Source organism: Tympanuchus pallidicinctus, unplaced genomic scaffold (genome assembly GCF_026119805.1).
Source record: "Tympanuchus pallidicinctus isolate F22 unplaced genomic scaffold, pur_lepc_1.0 scaffold4, whole genome shotgun sequence".
NCBI classification, from domain to species: domain Eukaryota; kingdom Metazoa; phylum Chordata; class Aves; order Galliformes; family Phasianidae; genus Tympanuchus; species Tympanuchus pallidicinctus.
In genome coordinates this window covers 42,710,075-42,728,624 of record NW_026294758.1, presented here as the reverse complement: position 1 = coordinate 42,728,624, position 18,550 = coordinate 42,710,075, and the positions used below count along the sequence as shown (strand labels likewise).

General features: G+C 40.6%; 2 protein-coding genes across 10 annotated transcripts in view; both read right to left on the bottom strand.

Annotated features, from left to right (window-relative positions):
- ZDHHC21 (zinc finger DHHC-type palmitoyltransferase 21) overlaps window positions 1–7,939 on the bottom strand; it is a 41,570-nt gene extending 33,631 nt beyond the window's left edge. Inside the window, exons 1-4 of one of the 9 annotated variants that reach the window (XM_052700808.1) lie at window positions 7,785–7,938; window positions 7,531–7,634; window positions 4,880–4,997; window positions 651–852 (exon numbers count right to left, since the gene is read on the bottom strand). In XM_052700808.1, the coding sequence (XP_052556768.1) occupies window positions 651–804 (154 nt within the window). In that variant the 5' untranslated portion in view covers window positions 805–852; window positions 4,880–4,997; window positions 7,531–7,634; window positions 7,785–7,938. Of the gene's footprint in view, window positions 1–650; window positions 853–4,879; window positions 4,998–6,095; window positions 6,145–7,530; window positions 7,635–7,725; window positions 7,746–7,784 lie in introns of those variants that run through there. The other 8 variants (XM_052700805.1, XM_052700807.1, XM_052700811.1 and 5 more) reach the window with 8 other exon arrangements.
- A 6,088-nt stretch (window positions 7,940–14,027) lies between these two features.
- CER1 (cerberus 1, DAN family BMP antagonist) lies at window positions 14,028–16,606 on the bottom strand. Its single transcript, XM_052700791.1, has 2 exons — window positions 16,082–16,606; window positions 14,028–15,895 (listed from the first exon to the last, which is right to left on the bottom strand). The coding sequence occupies exons 1-2, from the start codon at window positions 16,604–16,606 to the stop codon at window positions 15,602–15,604; spliced, it is 819 nt and encodes a 272-aa protein (XP_052556751.1). The 3' UTR covers window positions 14,028–15,601.
- Window positions 16,607–18,550: the final 1,944 nt, after the last annotated feature.

The following is an 18,550-nucleotide window of genomic DNA, read 5'->3' as shown; positions in this document are numbered from 1 at the left end:
GCCTTCTGAATTGCAGATATACATTTGATGCTATGCATTCTACGAAGTTAAATAATCTCAAAAAGGAAGAGGAAAAAGTAGCAGAGAACACTGTTCTGGTAGTAGCTGCAAGATGTCACTTCAATCTTATTAATTAGTGTCAAGAAGCTCCTCCACTGCCTCATCAAATAAATGCCAATCATTCTAAAATCTTCTGATAAAAGGAACCCAATGGTTGATCTTCACCAAAAAGATGGCTGTAATTATAATACAAGCTTTTACACAAGTTGATCCTATCAACATAACTCAGCCAACCCATCCATCAAGGGACACTTGGAGTTAGGAGAACTCAAATGTTCAACCATCAGTACTACCATCACAACTTCTGACACCGTCCATCAATGTTTTGTAAATACACTATTTAATACAGTTAAAAAGTCTTAGCTGCAAGACTTGAAAGGTGTATAAATGCTTTTCTCTGCTTTCCACAAAGTTTTACTGTAACAACATTGAAAGGAACAAGTGCACAAAACACAGAACATGTCCCAGTACTCTTACCCTTTATTTTATCCTTCAGTCTTAACTTTCACCTTGTTCTTTAGCCTGATAACTGCTAGTCAAATGTACTATTGTTGCTAGTAAAAGAAAAGGACTAAGTTAAATAGACTTACACAAAATTGCCACAGCTGAAATATGCCCCTCTTCATAGTGAGGAAAAAGGATGACTTTTGGAATGAAGATTGTATTGTACAGCCAAACAAAGATTATCAGGCCCATGCAGCACCAACCCTGAGGGTCAACCACAAAGTGAATTCGAAGTCCCATTGAACACAAACAAGTAATAATCAATCCATCCAAGAAGAAAAGATGATCCTAGAGAGATAAAAACAACAATAACCAAGAAAAAAAGAGTATATTAAACTAGAATTGTGCTACCTGTGGGGTTTCACATACATTCAAACAGAGAAAAGAAACCTGACAGTTTACAACTTAAGGAATCTAAACATTTTTAAAAACTCGCATGATAACATCCTCAGAGGATCCCCCGGTGTTTTGTTGTTTCTCACTTCCTAAGTATTCTCCTCCATGTTTTCCTCTCTTTATAACAAAGAAGTTGAGAAAGAAAGCACGCTACCTTAACAGCTTTCATACAGATTGTCTAGAAGTATCATGCAACAGTTTTTTCACTATTACTCACACTTAAAACAGCAAGGCTTCCATTCCCATAGCTTAATATGACTTTTTTTTAAAAAAATTAATTTTAGTCTGAAGAAAATCCATGAATACAAACTTCAGGGCATGATTAACTGGCGCTTGTTTGTTTTTCACTTTCCCTGCACTACAAATTATAAGCACTACTAATCAGGACCTTCAAGAGCAGAATTGTTACTGTTACACTTTTTGTCATCCTGCCTTCATAGCAAGAATCCTAATGTTGTAACACACATTTAAAATCCTGGCTGCACTTTTATCCAAGAGCCTCCCTTTTCAGCATAAGCTTCACTTACCTCTGGGCTATTTGCCCATTTCTGGATGTCCTTCAATTTCTATTTGTTTTGTCAAAATTTCCTATTATTTACTGATCAGACATTACCTCTCTATTCAGGGATTTTGATAGCTTCATCCTCACTGACATTCACCTTCTCTTTTTAACACTATCCACAGGTTTCATTAATGCCTTGTTTTAGATAGTTATCTAGAGAAAGAATAAACTCAAACCCAAATAAGATGATGTTTCTACAATTTATCATAACCCCTTGACAGCTGTTGCAATAGAACAATGATGTGCTTTACCAAGTACAGCATTCATTTTTTTAGTGCTCATTTTTGCTTTAAGAATGCATCAAATTGAGGAAGTGACGGCCAGAACAGGCAAACAAAGCATGCAGGGTGATGTGGATAATAGATCTTATAATTAAGAAAACAGGGCTGAATGGGGAAGATTGCACTCTTTTTCAGGGAAAGCAGTATAACTGGGGGTCCATCTGCAGTGCCTGCATACCACTACAGGTATAAACAAATCAGACCAATTAGAGGTCTGCATGAAAATGCGTGGCATTACTTTCTCACTCATATCACAAAGACAAGCTAGAATAGGTTATGGAACCAGAGTGCTGCCATAGATAAACACAGGCACTTTAGGAAGGACATACTGAAACTGTGAAGCAGAAAATTGCCCTTCACATGAGAGGGCATCAGGAGCTCCACCTTGGGGCAAATCCTGAGCCAGATATCCTGAGCTAATGTCAGGTACAGCAAGAAGACTAGTGTGGCTAACACTGTGGAGGCTGTCTACTAAAGATTACCTGGCATAGGATTGATAAAGCAGATGAAGTTTCAACCAGAAAGCTGGGAGAGCTCTTACACTAACAGGTTCCATACCACATGGACAAATTTAACCATCCTTCTATTTGATGGAAGAGTAAAAAGAGCAGGATTCAAGTAATCCATGTTTTGGGAGTGCACTGACAACAACTTCCTGACACAGAATCCAACTGCCTATTTGCCTAGCTCTGCTAGTCTTCTTGCTTCCCAACAAAGAAATAGGTGTGAATGAAAAGGTCAGGGGTGGCCTTGGGCGTGACATCCATGAGACGGTGGTACTGATGACTTAGTTAAAAGAGGAAAGAAGGCAAACAGTGAGATCACAATCCGACTCCAAAACAGACCTTGCCCTGTACCAGGACCTGCTTGGAAGAACTCCTTGTAAGACTATCACCTAGAGAAGAGCTCAGGTTCAAGGACTACTTCCAAGCTCAAGAATGGTCCAGCACCATGCACAGGAGCCTAACCAACAGTGGCAGGAGAACTTCACACATGTACAAGGAGGTCCTAACAGAACTAAGACATAAAAATGAAGCACTGATGTGGGGGCAGCATAAACTGGTGGCCGATGAAGAATACAGAAAAATATTTGAATGAACAGGGCTGGGGTTAGGAAAGTCATACGAAGCTGAATCTGGTGTTGAATCTAGTGAGAAATAAAGTCAACAAGGAACTCCAGAGGCAGGCAAGTAGCATTAGGAAGGTTAGGGTAAATATGGGCCTGCTGCTAAATGGAACAGAATACTTGATGAAAGGGCACAGAAAAGGTCAAACTGCCTTCTTGAACTCAATCTCCATGAGTAAGACCTGCTTTCTGGAATTCCAGGCCCCTGAGACCAGTGAGAAAGTAGAGCCACAGAGACTTACTCACTGTGAGGGATGAACAGATAAAGAAACCTCTAAACAAGCTGAATGTACTAAATTTCATGGCACCTGGTGAGATGCAACAGAGGAGGCATTACGTTTTGGAGAGACCTATCTATATCCGATAAAACTACAACAGATACAAACAGCACAGTAACATTATTTAATACAATTTCTCAGCTACAAAACACATTTATTCAACAGAGGCACTACCACTAGCTTTGCAGTTTTTCCAGCAATGAACAAGAGCTTGTATGTCATGCTTGTAAAATTCTGTACCAGCCAACGTGACCCATTGCCACACTGCGCTCACATGAATGTTTGGTCTCCACAAACATTCAGTAAGCGTCAGTGAACATTAGTGGGTGCCATTTTTTTCTCATGAAGGAAATCAGTTCGATATTTTTGCTTCACTCGCACTTCCATGTCAGATGCCACCCTGTCAGATTGCCCCTCAGCAGCCATCTGTCACACAGCAGCAACATGTACTGGAATATTGTAGGGAAGATTCAACCTTGCCTATCTTTTTTTGGGGCCAGCATGGTCTGGTTCCATGACTAATGGGGCAGGGAGAACAAATGGATTCCCGCCCCAAGAGGAAGGGGGTGGGCAGGGAAAAGGTATGGAGATTGGCCTAGAAACAAAACAGTGGAAATGAGCTAACCAAATATAATATCGGAATGCAATATATCACAATACAATACAGTATAATTGGAATTGAAGCTAATAAATCAAATACAGAGAGAGAGTGTCCAAAACTGAAGGCTCTACTCTAGTGCTGAAGGTGAAATGGCTAGGGAGCACACAATGCAGTAATGAGAAGAAAAATAAAGGGCAGACTCTTGACTTGTGAGCAGTTTTATCTTTCCCTCTGAATGGAAAATAGAAATGGAACAGTGAAAGTCTCCTGGGATACGCAGTCGTTCGTCTCTTCTGAGAATCACCACACAGAACTACCAACAATCCACGGAACTACAGGATGTTATGATGTGGAATACCAATAGCAAAAAAATCATAAAACCCTGACAATCTCTACTGCCATACCACCAAAGTCCACTTCTGACATCATGCGCCAACATAATAAAATAGAAGGCATTACTTTTGGAGCAGCCTTTGGACAGGCACTGAAGAGAGCTAGTCCATGTCATTGTGAGGACATTCACATTCATCACTGAAAGGCTGAGCTCATGGGAGAGAGTCCTGAGGACTAAGAAATGCAAGTGACATTTTCATTTCCTAAGAGCAAGGAAACTACGGGTGTATTACGCTTCTTCTGAGCCCAGGAAGGTCCAGCTTACATTCCTGGAAACTGTTTCAAAACACAGGAAACAAACTGACTGGTAGCAGTTAAGATGGATTTATAAAGAAGAAGTCACATAGAACATATTTCAAAGAACCTAGAAAAACTGCTTAATGCTTGGGAACCCATTTGGTTTCTGTCATCCTAGAATAGTAAATATTCCAAGACCTGCATCTTCAGAAAAGGAAATAACAGCTCAAGAAACAAAACAGATCTACAAGAATTAAAATATTTGCTTGTAAGTGGATATACTTTTATCTAAGTATAATGTGTGAGCAGTAACTAGAGAGGAGCACTTTGGAAAAAAACAGTAAACCCTAAAATGGAAATTTATCCCAAATTCTTACTACTCAATGACTACCTGCTATATAATTTAATTTCATAATAAATGAAATCAAACCAATGACTTACCTTTGATGACAAGTTTCACGAATTTGGAACTATGCAAAAGAAAGATCCATTCTCAAGACAAGCATAGAAACCAGGAAATTTTTCATCATCCAGATCTGGAACTTCTTTTCTGTTGCTTCTGAAATATAGAAAAGAGTGTGATACTCAAATGATCTTCATCCCAGTATCTTACCTCACTGAACAGAGCTTTCTTTCAAGCTATTTACACAGATACACAGCTCCTTAGCTTCTCACATCTGAACTGTTACACTGGTGCTAAATTTATTTCTTCTAATTTCAGTTCTAGAACATTTCAAAATTTTAACACACATTTTAGATGGGATTGTTCAGGTAAGGTTCAATAGAAAACTGCAGTACTACATCCTAGTACTCCCTGTACGTGTAACAGGCAATGTCTTTTATAACAATAAATCTGTTGTCCTTTATACTTCTGGCAGTGATACTGCACAGATAATGTTAACATGATGACTTCTAGCAAAGTTTGTTTGTCTCCCTCCTTCTGTTGGTCTGTGTATTTCATACAGGTTAGTATGGGGGAAAATATTAAAACACAAACAGAAACACATTCCAGTGACTAGGTAGAAAACACTAGATTTGAATTTAACTCATAGGCAAAGTGAATTTGTAGTCTTCGCTTTTAAAATATACTCTTAAAAAAAAAAAAAAGTCTGTATTCATTCTTTCAAAAAAACCTATACCAAAACACAGGAAGATCAATCCCACATAATTCAGTTAGTTCCTTAGTACGTACCATTTTTTATAAGAAGAATTACTGTATGTTCAGGATAGAAGTTTACGAGACAATTTACAACAAAACCACTGAAAAAGAAAAACCCAAATGATTTATGTCTACACACCAGTACTCATATGTGCAATGCCTAGAACTTTTCCAACAAAATAAGTTGGGATAAAACCCATGTGCCCAAGGCTTTGCATTTTTTTCCTATCTTAACAGAATTTATAACAACCTATTGTAAATAAACATTTCAAACACAAAGCGTTTGAAAGGAAATGGCACCTGTGGCTGTGAAAAAAATTGTTTTGGTTAAAAAGATGGCTGACTCCTTCCTATGTGATCAAAAATTATTCTTTAACTTACAAAAAATACATTTATTATGAGACGCATAAAGATGCATAAAGAGCATTTTCTTAACCCACTTCCTTCTCCCCAGTTCAGTTTACATTGTCATAAACAGTATTTGCTCAGTACAGTAACCTTCAGTATGAACTCTGACTTGACATCTGCAGAATAATGAGCCCATAACCTAAAACAGGAAGGCAGAATGTCATTTCCAAAAAAAGAAAAATCTTCACACAAAACAGAATTGAAGTAACAGACTTGCTTGAATGCAAGATTCACATACACACACAAAAAAAATCCTTCTACTTCAGTATGGAAACTAAGACTTGCAAAATCTCACCTCCCCAAAACTTTTCTCCACAAATGCTCCAACAAATGTTTACATGGATTAATGTTTCTTGGCATGGTTACTTTGAAGTACAATTTATAGAACTCACACAAACTGAGCAAGAGTATGTTCTATAAAGTACATATTTAGGGGAGGAAAAGCACCACTTCCTGAAGAGTATTTTCTAAGTACTGTAAATAGGAACAGGAAGTAGAAACTTACACTTGTAGAATCACCATGGTTGGAAAAGACCAACAAGATCTTCCAGTCCAACCATCCACCATCATCAATAGTTCCCAATAAACCATGTCTCTCAACACACACCTAAACATTCCTTGAACACCTCCAGGGTCGGTGACTCCACTGCTTCCCTGAGCAGACCATTCCAGTGCTTAACCTCTCTTTCAGAGGAGACCTTTTTCCTAACATCCAGCTTCCAGCCAACCAGAATCTTCCCTAGCACAACTTGAGGCCATTCCCTCTAGTACTACTGCCAATTATACAGAAGAGGCTGACCCCCAGCTCACTACAACCTCCCTTCAGGTAAATGTAGAGAGCAGTAAGGTCACCCCTGAGCCCCCTCTTCTCCAAACTGAACAATCCCAGCTCCCTCAACCACATCTTACAAGGCCTGTGCTCCAGACCCCTCACCACCTTCATTGCTACATATGCTATACATTCCATGTGTGGTAGCAAAAGCAAGGGTGCAGCAATCAATAGGCTCTGCCTATTATGGCTTCACCTGTGGTTTGGCATCTAAAACTTTGCAAGTCTTCTGCACTTGGCTGAAGAGCTACTGCCTAAAGCAGCTATTACAAAACTAAAACTACGCTTTACCAGGAGAAAAAAAAGAAAGAAAGAAAAAAAAAAAAAGTGGACTTAAAGCAAATGACTGAATCACTTTTCAGCTACACTTTTAAGCCATTTTAGTGAAGAGATGTGTCAGACAAGAAATAGCATTGCTTTTCACAGGTCTTCAGCTTAACAAAAACGGCATCCGAACAGCCAATACACGCAGTAGTGTATTTCTGCCACTGCCAAACCCCACGCAGCCAGCATTCCGCACGGATACAACAGCTGGCTGTTAAGACCTCGTTACGATGCAGTTAGCAGGCAGGTAGCCATGACACTCCCGGTTATTCTGTTGCAGACACAGCTCGAGAGGTGTTTCTGTGAACACCGCCCGCGCCCACGAAAGGACTGCCGAGCACCACCAGGTTCGCGCTGCCAGCACGCACTCACCGCACCCTCACATCACCAACACGAGAGAGGTGTCTTAGCCTGGCGCTGACCAAAGGTAGCACACACTACTTCAGCAGAACCTCAGTCTGGAGACCTGCAATTTGCTAACCAACAGAGATAAAAAAAATGAAAGCGTCTAAACGAAGCAGGCTAAAGGCACTGCGTTTCCCGCCCCTGAGTCCCGCAGCAACCCACCGTCTCCCCCGCCAGACCCCTCGCCCCCCTCCCTGCCCTGGGCACGAGGCGGAACCAACCGTAGGGCGAGACCGGGAGGAAGAAGGGAGGGGCCACGGTCACGCTCCCCCCTCTCCCCTGCTCTCCATAGCAACCGCCGGGGGCCAGCTCGGCCGCTCCCACGCTCCCCAACGGCGGCCGCCGCAGCAGCGAGCCGGGAGCGCCACCTTCCGCTTCCGCGCGCCCGGCCGCGCATGCGCGCGGGTGGCTGCGGGTCCGCCTAGGGCGTGCGCGTTCCGCGCGTCTGGCTTCGTTCCTGTTCGAGGCGGCTGTTGAGTGTGGCCGCAGAAGCAATTTTTTTGTTGTTGTTTTTAGCAGTCAGTTCTGCCCGGAGGGCAATTAGCAATACTTCAGAGCTGCAGACAGCTTGTAATGGAAGGTGATTTCAGTGCTCCCATCTGGGGACTCACGCCTGGAGCACCCATCGCTGATGCGATCTCCTGGCAACCTCAGGGCAGCCCCATCTGCTGAGTGGCCTGGTTCCCTCTGGAAGCTGTTGGATCTTGCCCTGCTGTGCTTTTCTTGCACAGAAATGGGTGAAGAGTAGTGTGGTGATCATCACTGATACTGAAAGCTTTTCCTTAGTACTGACAGGTTCTTCCAAAAGCTATATGTTATCTTGAAAAAAGAGCACTCAACATCTAAAGTCAGTTGGTATTTGGGCAGGTTTCAAGCATTCATCCCTAGAGCCATTCAAGCCCAGGCTGGATGTGGCTCTGGGCAGCCTGGTCTGATGGTTGGCAACCCTGCACATAGCAGGGGGTTGAAAGTAGATGATCATTGTGGTCCTTTTCAACCCAGGCCATTCTATGGTTCATTCCATGATTCATTACAATTTTGGCCCTTGTCCTAATTCATTTCTTTCAGTATCCACTTTCTTGTGCCTTAGAAGACAATTGTTAACATTTCAAGCCAAAGTTGCTCCAACCAGAAAATACACACTCATAGCGGAAACTGGTCTGGAAAGTGAACTAAGCATGCCTAGTATGTCAGAATCACAGAATTGTAGGGTTGGAAGGGATCTCCAAAGATCATCGAGACCAACCACCTGCCAAAGCAGGTTCCCTACACCAGGTCATACAAGTAGGTGTGCAGGCGGGTCTTAAATATCTGCAGAGAAGGAGACTCCACAACCCCCCTGGGCAGCCTGTTCCAGTGCTCCATCACCCTCACCATAAAGAAGTTCTTGTCACATTTGTGCGGAACTTCCTATGCTCCAGTTTTCCCCCTTGTCCTGTCTCTACACACTGCTGAAAACAGTCTGGCCTTGCCGCTCTGCCCCCCACACCTTAGATACTTATAGACCTGGATCAGGTCCCCTCTCAGTCTTCTTTTCTCAAGGCTGAACAGACCCAGTTCACTCAGCCTTTCTTCATAGGAGAGATGCTCCAGGCCCTTCACCATCTTTGTGGCCCTCCGCTGGACTCTTTCCAAGAGATCCCTGTCCTTTTTGTACTGGGAGCCCAGAACTGGACGCAGTACTCCAGATGAGGTCTCACCAGGGCAGAGTAGAGGGGGAGGATCACCTCCCTCGACCTGCTGGCCATGCTCTTTTTAATGCACCCCAGGATGCCATTGGCCTTTTTGGCCACAAGGGCACACTGCTGGCTCATGGCCAACCTGTCATCCACCAGGACACCCAGGTCCCTCTCTGCAGAGCTCCTCTCCAGCAGCTCATCCCCCAACCTATACTGGTGCATGCAATTATTCCTCCCTAATGCAAGACTCTACACTTCATTTTGTTGAACCTCATCCGTTTTTTTTCTGCCCAGCTCTCCAGCCTGTCCAGGTCTCGCTGAATGGCAGCACAGCCTTCAGGTGTGTCAGCTTTGTATCATCAGCAAACTTGCTGAGGGTGGCCACTATCCCCTCATCAAAGTCATTGATGAAGATGCTGAACAAGACTGGACCCAGCGCTGACCCCTGAGGAACACGGCTAGTTACAGGTCTCCAACCAGACTCTGCACCGCCAATGACAACCCTCTGTGCTCAGGGAATGGGGCTACCTCAGGAGCTGCTATCTATGTATGGCTGCAGGAGCAAGTCAATGAAAACAGGGTGATGAGTTGGAACGGTGAAAACGTAGGTAACAGAATCACTGGAAAAGTCATTGTAACAACAACAACAACAAAATTAGCCTCCATTCCATTACAAATTGTGCATGCAAATTTATATGTGAAAGGCATAATGTGTGGTTTTGTGAAAACACTTCACCTTTTGAAGACTAAATACAGATGGGAAAAAATCAAGATAGGGGAGTAAGGACTTGGGAAATACAATGGAAAAAATAAATAAAGAGGGGAAGTATGACAGATGAAATTTTCCCGTGGAATGAAAAACAAATAATGTCCTCATCAAGTCAGATGCCAGCTGTCATGGCATACTGATACTGGCCAGTCATTGGATCTATAGTCTTATCAGACTGATTGTATTTTACTCTTTTCTACTCCTGGATTTTCATAGTAAACAGATTGTGGAATAAAGGCAGTAGTCTGCTCAAGTTCAGTAGTGAGAACATCTGTTTCCATTTGTTTGTATTTCTGCTACAGGAAGAAAAGCAAGCAATCATGTGCTTGGTGTACCAATTTAACTTAAAGACTCAAACACAGAAATTACATGACACTTTTACCAGAGTAGCAAATGCAGATAATTTGATTTTGGACTCTGTGATAGATAATAATGAGTCTTTATAGTAAACTCTATTCTGAAGAAAAGAACTCACCTAGGTGAAATACTATCTGCGTAGTACGGACTTTACATAAAGTGGATGTATTACACAGCGACTAATAAAAGTCTGCAAAATTAGAAAAATACCCATATTCTTCGGTGCTAAATATTGCACAATAGTAGAGAATCCCTCTTGGAGTTTTCTGATGTCTGTGTTGTGTTGTTGTTGCTGTTTATAAATTACCACACGACCCACCAGCTGTCATCATAAAAATTTTACTGGCACTCTGTAAACATTAAATCAGCATGCTAAAATCAAGCCATGTGTGGTAACAGCTGATGCTCTGTTATGGAGCACACATGCAGGAGAGAAGTGTGCACCATGACTCCCTGGATTCCGACTGCTTACAAGTCCCTTGCTTCATAAGACTGTGTTTCAGGATTCATTTTGTGCCCTGTTGTGCCCTTTGATCGATGTGCAGAAGGTTGTCTGTATCTTGTGGGCTGAGAAATTCACTTTCTCAATAGTACCTGCTTTCCTGGATCCTTCTAAGTTGTGCAGTTTGTTACTGCCACTTCTTTTCTTTGGCACCGCTTACTTCAGTGAAAATCTTGCTAACATGTACACAAGGCTCTTGTTAGCTTTTGAATCAGAGTCAAATTCTTTCTGTCACTGAAGGACCACATTTCTGATACATAACAGCAGTCTGCATTAATGACATGCTACAGTGAAATGAGATCAGTCCTGATCTTGGCTCAGAAGTTTTGTCAGCCCTAATGTCACATCCTGAGGATGAATCATTAGTCAGTTTAAAGGAAAATTGCTCTTGGACTCCATTTACTCTCTCTCTCTTCGACCTAATTACCAGAGAAATCAAAGGCATGATACACTTTGTGATCCATCTGCCTCAGTGGTAAACATGGTGAAATCTACTGATTTCAACCAGCCCAGAGAGGGTACATGGGGGCTATAGTAGAAGTAGACCAAGCAGCACTCTAATTTAGTCCACAAGCACAAGGAGCTCTTCTGCCAATGTGTCCTGCTGTAGAGGTTTGGGCATTAGCTCTTTTAACTTCTCTCTTTCTCCAGGGTTTACTGCTGGAAGTCCTGGCAGGATGACGGGATGGTCAAATGCCTCTCTATTAATGTGAGTTTGAACCAGCTTCAAAAGTATGTAAAAGGCTGGTGATAGTAAAACCCTAAACCAACAAAATAAAAATGCCTCAGATTTTTTTTTTCCTTCTTTTTTTTTTAATTAATTGTAAATTTGGATCCATTTTTCATTATTTGAATTGAAATGCATTTTGCTGGTACCATGGAACATGAAGCTCTGTAAACAGGATGACTTTGTTTCAGCAGGGAAATTTGGCAATATTCTTGCAGTGGGCTAAGTACAAACTTGCTTATCTTGTCCCCATTCTTTCTCATTTGAGCAAAGTAAGTGCTGACAGCTGCCAGGGTGAGCCTTCAAGGGAGGAGGAGATGGTAGCTTCCTACCAGATATTCAAGGAGTTAGCAAATATCTGCAAAATATCAAATGTGAATTATTTGTAATTCACTATCAGTATATGTTTGTTGTTCCCACTGGCAAAGTCTCAAAATGCAGATCTGCTGATGGAGGGCCCCAGATATTCTCAACCCTACTCCACTTCCCTTGCACCCTTGCACCCTCCTGCACAGCACATGTGCCCAATTCCCCCACAGAGTGTGATTATGCACTTATACAGACTGGCAAGGGGCTCTCCCAAAGAGCAAGGAATCTCATTGTCTTGCTATTGCTGCAAGGAGGTAGGAAGTTTGGGAGATGAGATTTCACCACCTGTCAATAAAACATGCTAAAGCTTGTTAGCTGACAGCCATGATGTTAGCTGTGAATATTTCATAAGCGTGGTGGACAAAGTACCAAGCGTAAATTACTGAGGGCAGCTTCTGAGATGGTTTCCTGGAAATTATGGTGGGGTGAAATTCATTAAGAGCTACCCTCTGGTATTTGATGTAATTACAGGCATTAATGCCAGTCTGATGAAATCCTTACTCAGGAGAATAGTGTATAGCAAAGATACACTTCCCTCAGGCAGTAGGAATAAACAGTGCCTTTCCTCAGTTATTTCCAAGGTAAAGAACATAACTCTGAGTGTGTTTGGAAAATGTCTGAATGTGTCTGGTAGCTCAAATAAATAGCAAAAATGCAGAAGCTCAGACAGTTTAATAACAGTTTAATAAACTTGCTCTGTGAAGTTGGTTTGCAATAGAAACACTTCCACCGTAATCAATGGCAGTGGGAAAAACATTCATTACATGAAGCATAGAGCTTCTGAATGGATGCAGCTAGACAGAAGTCATGCAAGCTTACTGCTGTAATGGCATTACTACAGGATGAACCTATATATTGATAAGGGCATAGACCCTCACCTTTCTAACCCACATCATTATACTAGCAGAGGCCTTCGTAGCTGTGCTGTGAGAACAAAATCCTGTTAGCCTCTAGGCACAGGTTACTCCTAATAAGAAATTTTAGAGTCTGAGAAATCTGATCCAATTAACACATTCTTGATTTCGCAGGATGCCGCGCTAATTACATGCGACCAGTCATTGCTGGGTTAATTAAACATTCATCCAAAAAAACTACAGCACTAATCTAATTAGCAATTACTACAGCTGTCATTACCTCTTTTCACCTACTTTAAAGCTGTGCAAATTCACACTAAGCATCCAGTCCAGCAGACCCCTTACATGAATAGATTTCTTTGATTACAATAATCATCAGCATACAGAAAGAGCTTTAAAAACTGGATTGAATGCTTTGCAGTCCAAAATACAACCTGAGCTCTGCCATTTTTATGTGGAAAGGTCACAGTTTAGGAGTAAGCCATTGTTAAAATCATGAGACTGAAGGATTTTTCATTTTAATTGTCTTGTGATCTTATTGGAAGTATAGGTCCTACCTTCAAATGGTTCTCTCGAAGAAGAAAATGCAAACAAAGATTCCTATATATCTATGCAGCTTTAAAACATCAGAAATAGAAAACTCTGAAAATTTAATTCTTAGGGTTAAATAACAGGAATAAAGATAGAAAAAAAAATTAGGAACTTTGTTTTTTTTGTGTGTTTAGGCTTTATTAAAATTGAATGTTAGTAATCACAACTCAGAATGTTTGATAAGGTACCTCGCAGTGAGACAGTGGACTCTTAGCTTTTCCACTTGCATACAGAATTCTTTAACAAAGCACCAGTTTTTGGGGTTGGCTATGCATTTGGATGTGCCCAGTAAGGAGAAATTGCTACTGTAAAAGATTGCATTACTTGTTCAGAACTACTTTGTTCTCTAAAGCTGTGTGGTTTCTAGCTGATACTGCCTTTTAGAAAAACATTTTTTCTTTGTTCATACCCTTTGCTTACTCATCCTCCTTTCAGTCTAAAGTGATAGCCCATTTTTGAATCTGGGTGCTAGTTCACTTCATCAGCTGGCATCCTGAGAATATTGATCGATATAATAAAGATAGAACAAATGTTAAAATAGGTTAAAATAAATATTTACTGTGTATAATGCATCTGATACAGGGATCACAAAACACTAACAGCTTGTTATTTGAAATGACATTATATATCATACCATAACATACAAAGAGACATAGAAGTTTCACTTGTTAGTCCTCAGTGCAAAAGGACAGACAGAAAGCTTTTCTCAGTTTTAATATTGCAATTTTTTATTATTTAAAAACAGTTTTCTTTATATTTAAAAACATCTGCATACTTTTGTTCAGTTCACTGTCTGCAAGTAGTGTGCAAGCAGCTATTGCAGCAGTCCAGACTCTGTACCAGGTTATCACTCAGACAGATGCTCTTTTCTATAAAAATTAAACATGGGCCTTGCATTATGAAGCCATTATGGTGAACATATGTTTTTGACAGGTTATTATGACACTTCTGATCACTGTGCAGTCCATTTACAAAGGGATCATTTACCTTGAATTGACCAGCTGTATCAATACTTATTTCCAATACCCAAAGAAAAAGGTGCAGATAGTTCCATAACAGGAACAAAAGTCTGATAGATTGGCAATAGCACTTGAATAATATTCCCAGCAGATTACAGGACCTGGATTATACACAGGATAAAGTCTGGTTTCTGAAAGGTGATCCATGTCTGATATGTTAGGGCTGCAAGGCAAACCCAGAGAGAAGCAACTGGAAAGCGAGCAGTCAGCTAACAGCCTCTGGTGCTGTGCTGGCAAGGACTGGAATCAAACCTTTCCCAATAAAAAGCTTTCTAAAATTATTTTGCTGTTTTTCTATCACAGATACGCATCTTCTTTAGTTTAACTCTTGAGAACATGACTTAAACGTATCTTGTTGTCAATTTCAACCTTGAAATTCATCAGACAGAAAATGTTTGTTGCCTTTCTAAAGTGAACTCAAATAACAGTAATAACTATCCATTAATTTCTGTGTTTAATATGGAAGTAGACCTGCTTTTTTTCCTCCTTCTACTATGTTAAACTTTCAATAAAAATAAATGCAGAACAACTGCAGATTTATAAAAGGAGAGTAAATAGTTTTTATGGCAAAACACCATTTGCAAATATTATCTTAAGTGTGTAAGCTGTCAGGTAGGTTGATTTTACTGGAAAGTGAACTCCAGCTGGGAACAATCAGAGGAATTCGTCACAGCTTTCTTTCTGCGTTCTGTCCATTTATATTTTAAATTCTCCAGTCACTCTCATGATATAAAAGCAAATCTGTTTTTGCAGTGAAGAGTCTAAAGCCTTCTCTGTGTTACTGATAGAACAATACTGGCGTTCTCAGCAAGTAAACACAGCATAAACTATCTAATACTTTAGTTTTTGCAGAAATAAATCACATTAGTTCTTCAGCTCTTGTCTCTTAGTGTGCTAAGATGTTAGGTATAGGAAGGATGGAAAGCTTTTTAAGATTTATCTTGCTAAAATAAGGCTGTACCCATAAACCACATAATCTTGAGCAAGGAAATATTTGTTAAATTTTAAGTAAAGTTGTTGTTGAAGCAGAGATGCGGTTTAAACAGAAAGTCTATGTCTTTCATATTATGGTGTAACTGTATGATGAAAGTTTTGTCTCACTGATTATTTTTGTCTTTTCTTTTCTTGGCAAATCCTTATAATCTGGGATTTCAGAGTTACCTTCAATGGGTTAATTGTGCTCTGGTACGTTTCCAAGAAAATCTGACTGTAGAGATCCAGGCAGAGGATCTTCTATCTTCTGAGTCTCACAGTTACACTCTTCCACAATCATGACTTTTTTAACCACTGGGACAGAACTGGTACAGTTGAGATCCAAGTGCTTCATGGAAAACTTGGTGGGCAGGCATTTAGAACAAAAGGTGTAAAGGCGATCCTCTGGACCAGGTACATGAAAGGAACTACACTTGCCAAAACATAGATTATTCTGGATGATCACCTTCTCACAATTCTCATGAGCAATACGCTGAAACAGAAAGCAGAATGAAATTCACAATAGTAGCAGTGATACATAAATCGAAGATAGTACTGAATCTTTCTCAGGGGCTAATGTTGCATATTCTGAAGTGGCCCTGTGTCTTAGCAAACAAACTAACCCATGTATCTTAGATTGCTGATTAGAAGAGGCAAGAGAGAAGACACCTGTTCTTACCTGGGAAAAAGGCAGGGTTCTGCAGGTTTCTTGGTGCATTTCATTGGTCTTGATTGGCAGAACAACCTCTTCAGAAGCTGAATTCTTCTTTAACATGAAATGGTCCCAGAATTTTTTGGCATCTTTCCTATAGGTAGGTTCAACCTCCTTCTTACTGGAGTAGTAGGATGGAGAGAAATTTTCCACAGGAGAGATCTCTCTGGGTGCTGCCCAGGTTCTCAGATCTTGGTGTGCATAGAGTTCTGCGTTAGGAAGGATGAATCTGGACATTTTTTTCTCCCCTTGCTTTTGACTGTCTCCCGCTGTCTGTGGAAATGCTATAAAAAAGCTTGGCTCTTCCTGGGTTTCCTTTACACCTACTGGGTTTTCCCCCACCAACTCATGAAAACTCTGGCTTTCAAGTAGATTTCTGTCCAAATAGAAAAGGCGCTGAAGTGGCCTTCTTTTCCTCTGCTGTGAATCTGACTGTGGCTCTGTGGCTCCAAGACACAGGAGCACTAGCAGCTGAAGGTGAAGCAGTGACATGATCCTGTTAATGCTATAGACCTGCTAAGGTGGCAGAGAGCACTGCGTGCTAGCTTTATACAGGAGCCTGTTGTCTGCTTGGGTTTGTGTGCTGAGAGGAGGGGACAGCTCAGAGGAGACCCTTGTGCAGTTAATTGCATTAATTTACTGAAGATTACAATTACGATAGTGGAGTTTGTGCTAATGAAATTGTTTTCAATCTGTATAATGTGTATTAGAAGTTCCTATCTAAAATCTAGTAGCCCAGGATGGCGTGGGAGACAGAGAGAATCAACAGGAGGAAATGTTTGGATAAGCCGTCTGGCTGAGGCCTAGGAATTACAGAAGCATTTGAGGTTGTGTATTAGCATGTTCAGTGTGGTCTGCATTGTTTATTTTGACTTTCCATTCCACAAAGCTAGAGACTGTCAAAACAGGGAGGATTATTTCATCACTACAGGAAAAGGCAAACTGACTAATGTTTTCTAAAATATGAAGCTAGATGTAGAGATGTCAATCAGCTTGTGTTTTCAAAAGCTGCTTCTAATTTTGTTCTTCAGGGTTTGGAATATGATTCAAGGCCTGCATCAGCACTGCTGCAAACTGGCAGATTTGTGCTTGCTCACCCAGAGGAACCCAGCAGAGAGCACTAAGCCTAGATTGACTTCTTCTGCAGGAGTTTGTCAGATAGTGGAGTGCAGAAATACCACCAAATCAGAATAAGTTCCTGTTTTAGAAGCAGCACTCTAGATTCTCAAAAATAACACTTTTACTCCCTGTTCAGTCGCCTCATTTCAGGCATACAGTAAAGTTGGCAAACAAAATGAGCATTTAAGTGAAATACTGTAGGAATTATTTTATTCTATTTTTTTATTATTTTATTATTCTAGACTTGCATGCCTCGCATATATAACAATTATCAAACCTAAACTGAAGGCCACGTTTTTATAACTTATGCTTAACATCTTGTGTGAAAAAAGGAGATATGTTAGTACAGCATACTAAGGGAAGTGCTGGGAAAAAGATACTTTTGATAAACTTCTCAAACATTGTTCTCAATCCAAAAACAGTAAAAAAATTCAGATAGCTTGCAATTTCAGTACTCTATTCTCTACAGATTCCATTTTCTAATGGAAAGTCAATTTCAGTAGGCTCTTTTAAGTTTGTAGCTAATTCACTCATTAATTTGAAAACTGAGCTAGTCTGTACCAGATTTATGAAATAATATGAGTGTGAGCCTATTTGTGCTTTGAACTCAGTGGAATGATTGTATTGGCTGTCAGCCACATATGTTATTGCCCTGTAGCTTCTGCCCAGAGAAATTTAATTCTGCCTTGGGTTTGGTGCCTTCCTGAAATCTCAGGTGTGCCCTGGGATGCAAGATTCTTACACAGCTGTTAAAAGTGAAATTGTAGGAAATTTTGGCACTGCAGCAAGACTACCTGTGAAGCATGCCTCCAAAATGTCCTTGCATCATATCTATATAAGCATGTACAGTATAAGAGAGTAAAAGCAGTGAGTCAGGAAAAACAATGAACTGTACAAATGATTGTAGATAGTTAATTAAGTAGCCTAAAATTGCAGTTTGAATCCTCACATCCTATTTTAATTGCCCAACAGGTCTAGCTGATATAAATGACGTTTGGGTCTAAAATTCCTCGTATTTGGTACAGGTTGGTAGTAGTCCAGTATTATTCAAGGAATCACAGAATCGTAGAATGGCTTGGTTTGGAAAGGACCAAATCCCTTGCCATGGGCAAGGACACTTTGTGTTTTTTTTCTTATAGTATTGTTGTTGCTAGAACATTACAAGACAGAGACGATACTGGAACTTGTGTATTGTATTATACTGACACAGAAGGGGTTGACATATCTGTTAATGTCTTTAATGTTAATGTCTCTCATGGATTTTATTGTTTAAAACAATACATATCAGTTTTTAGCTCTTTGCTTCATAATTTAGAA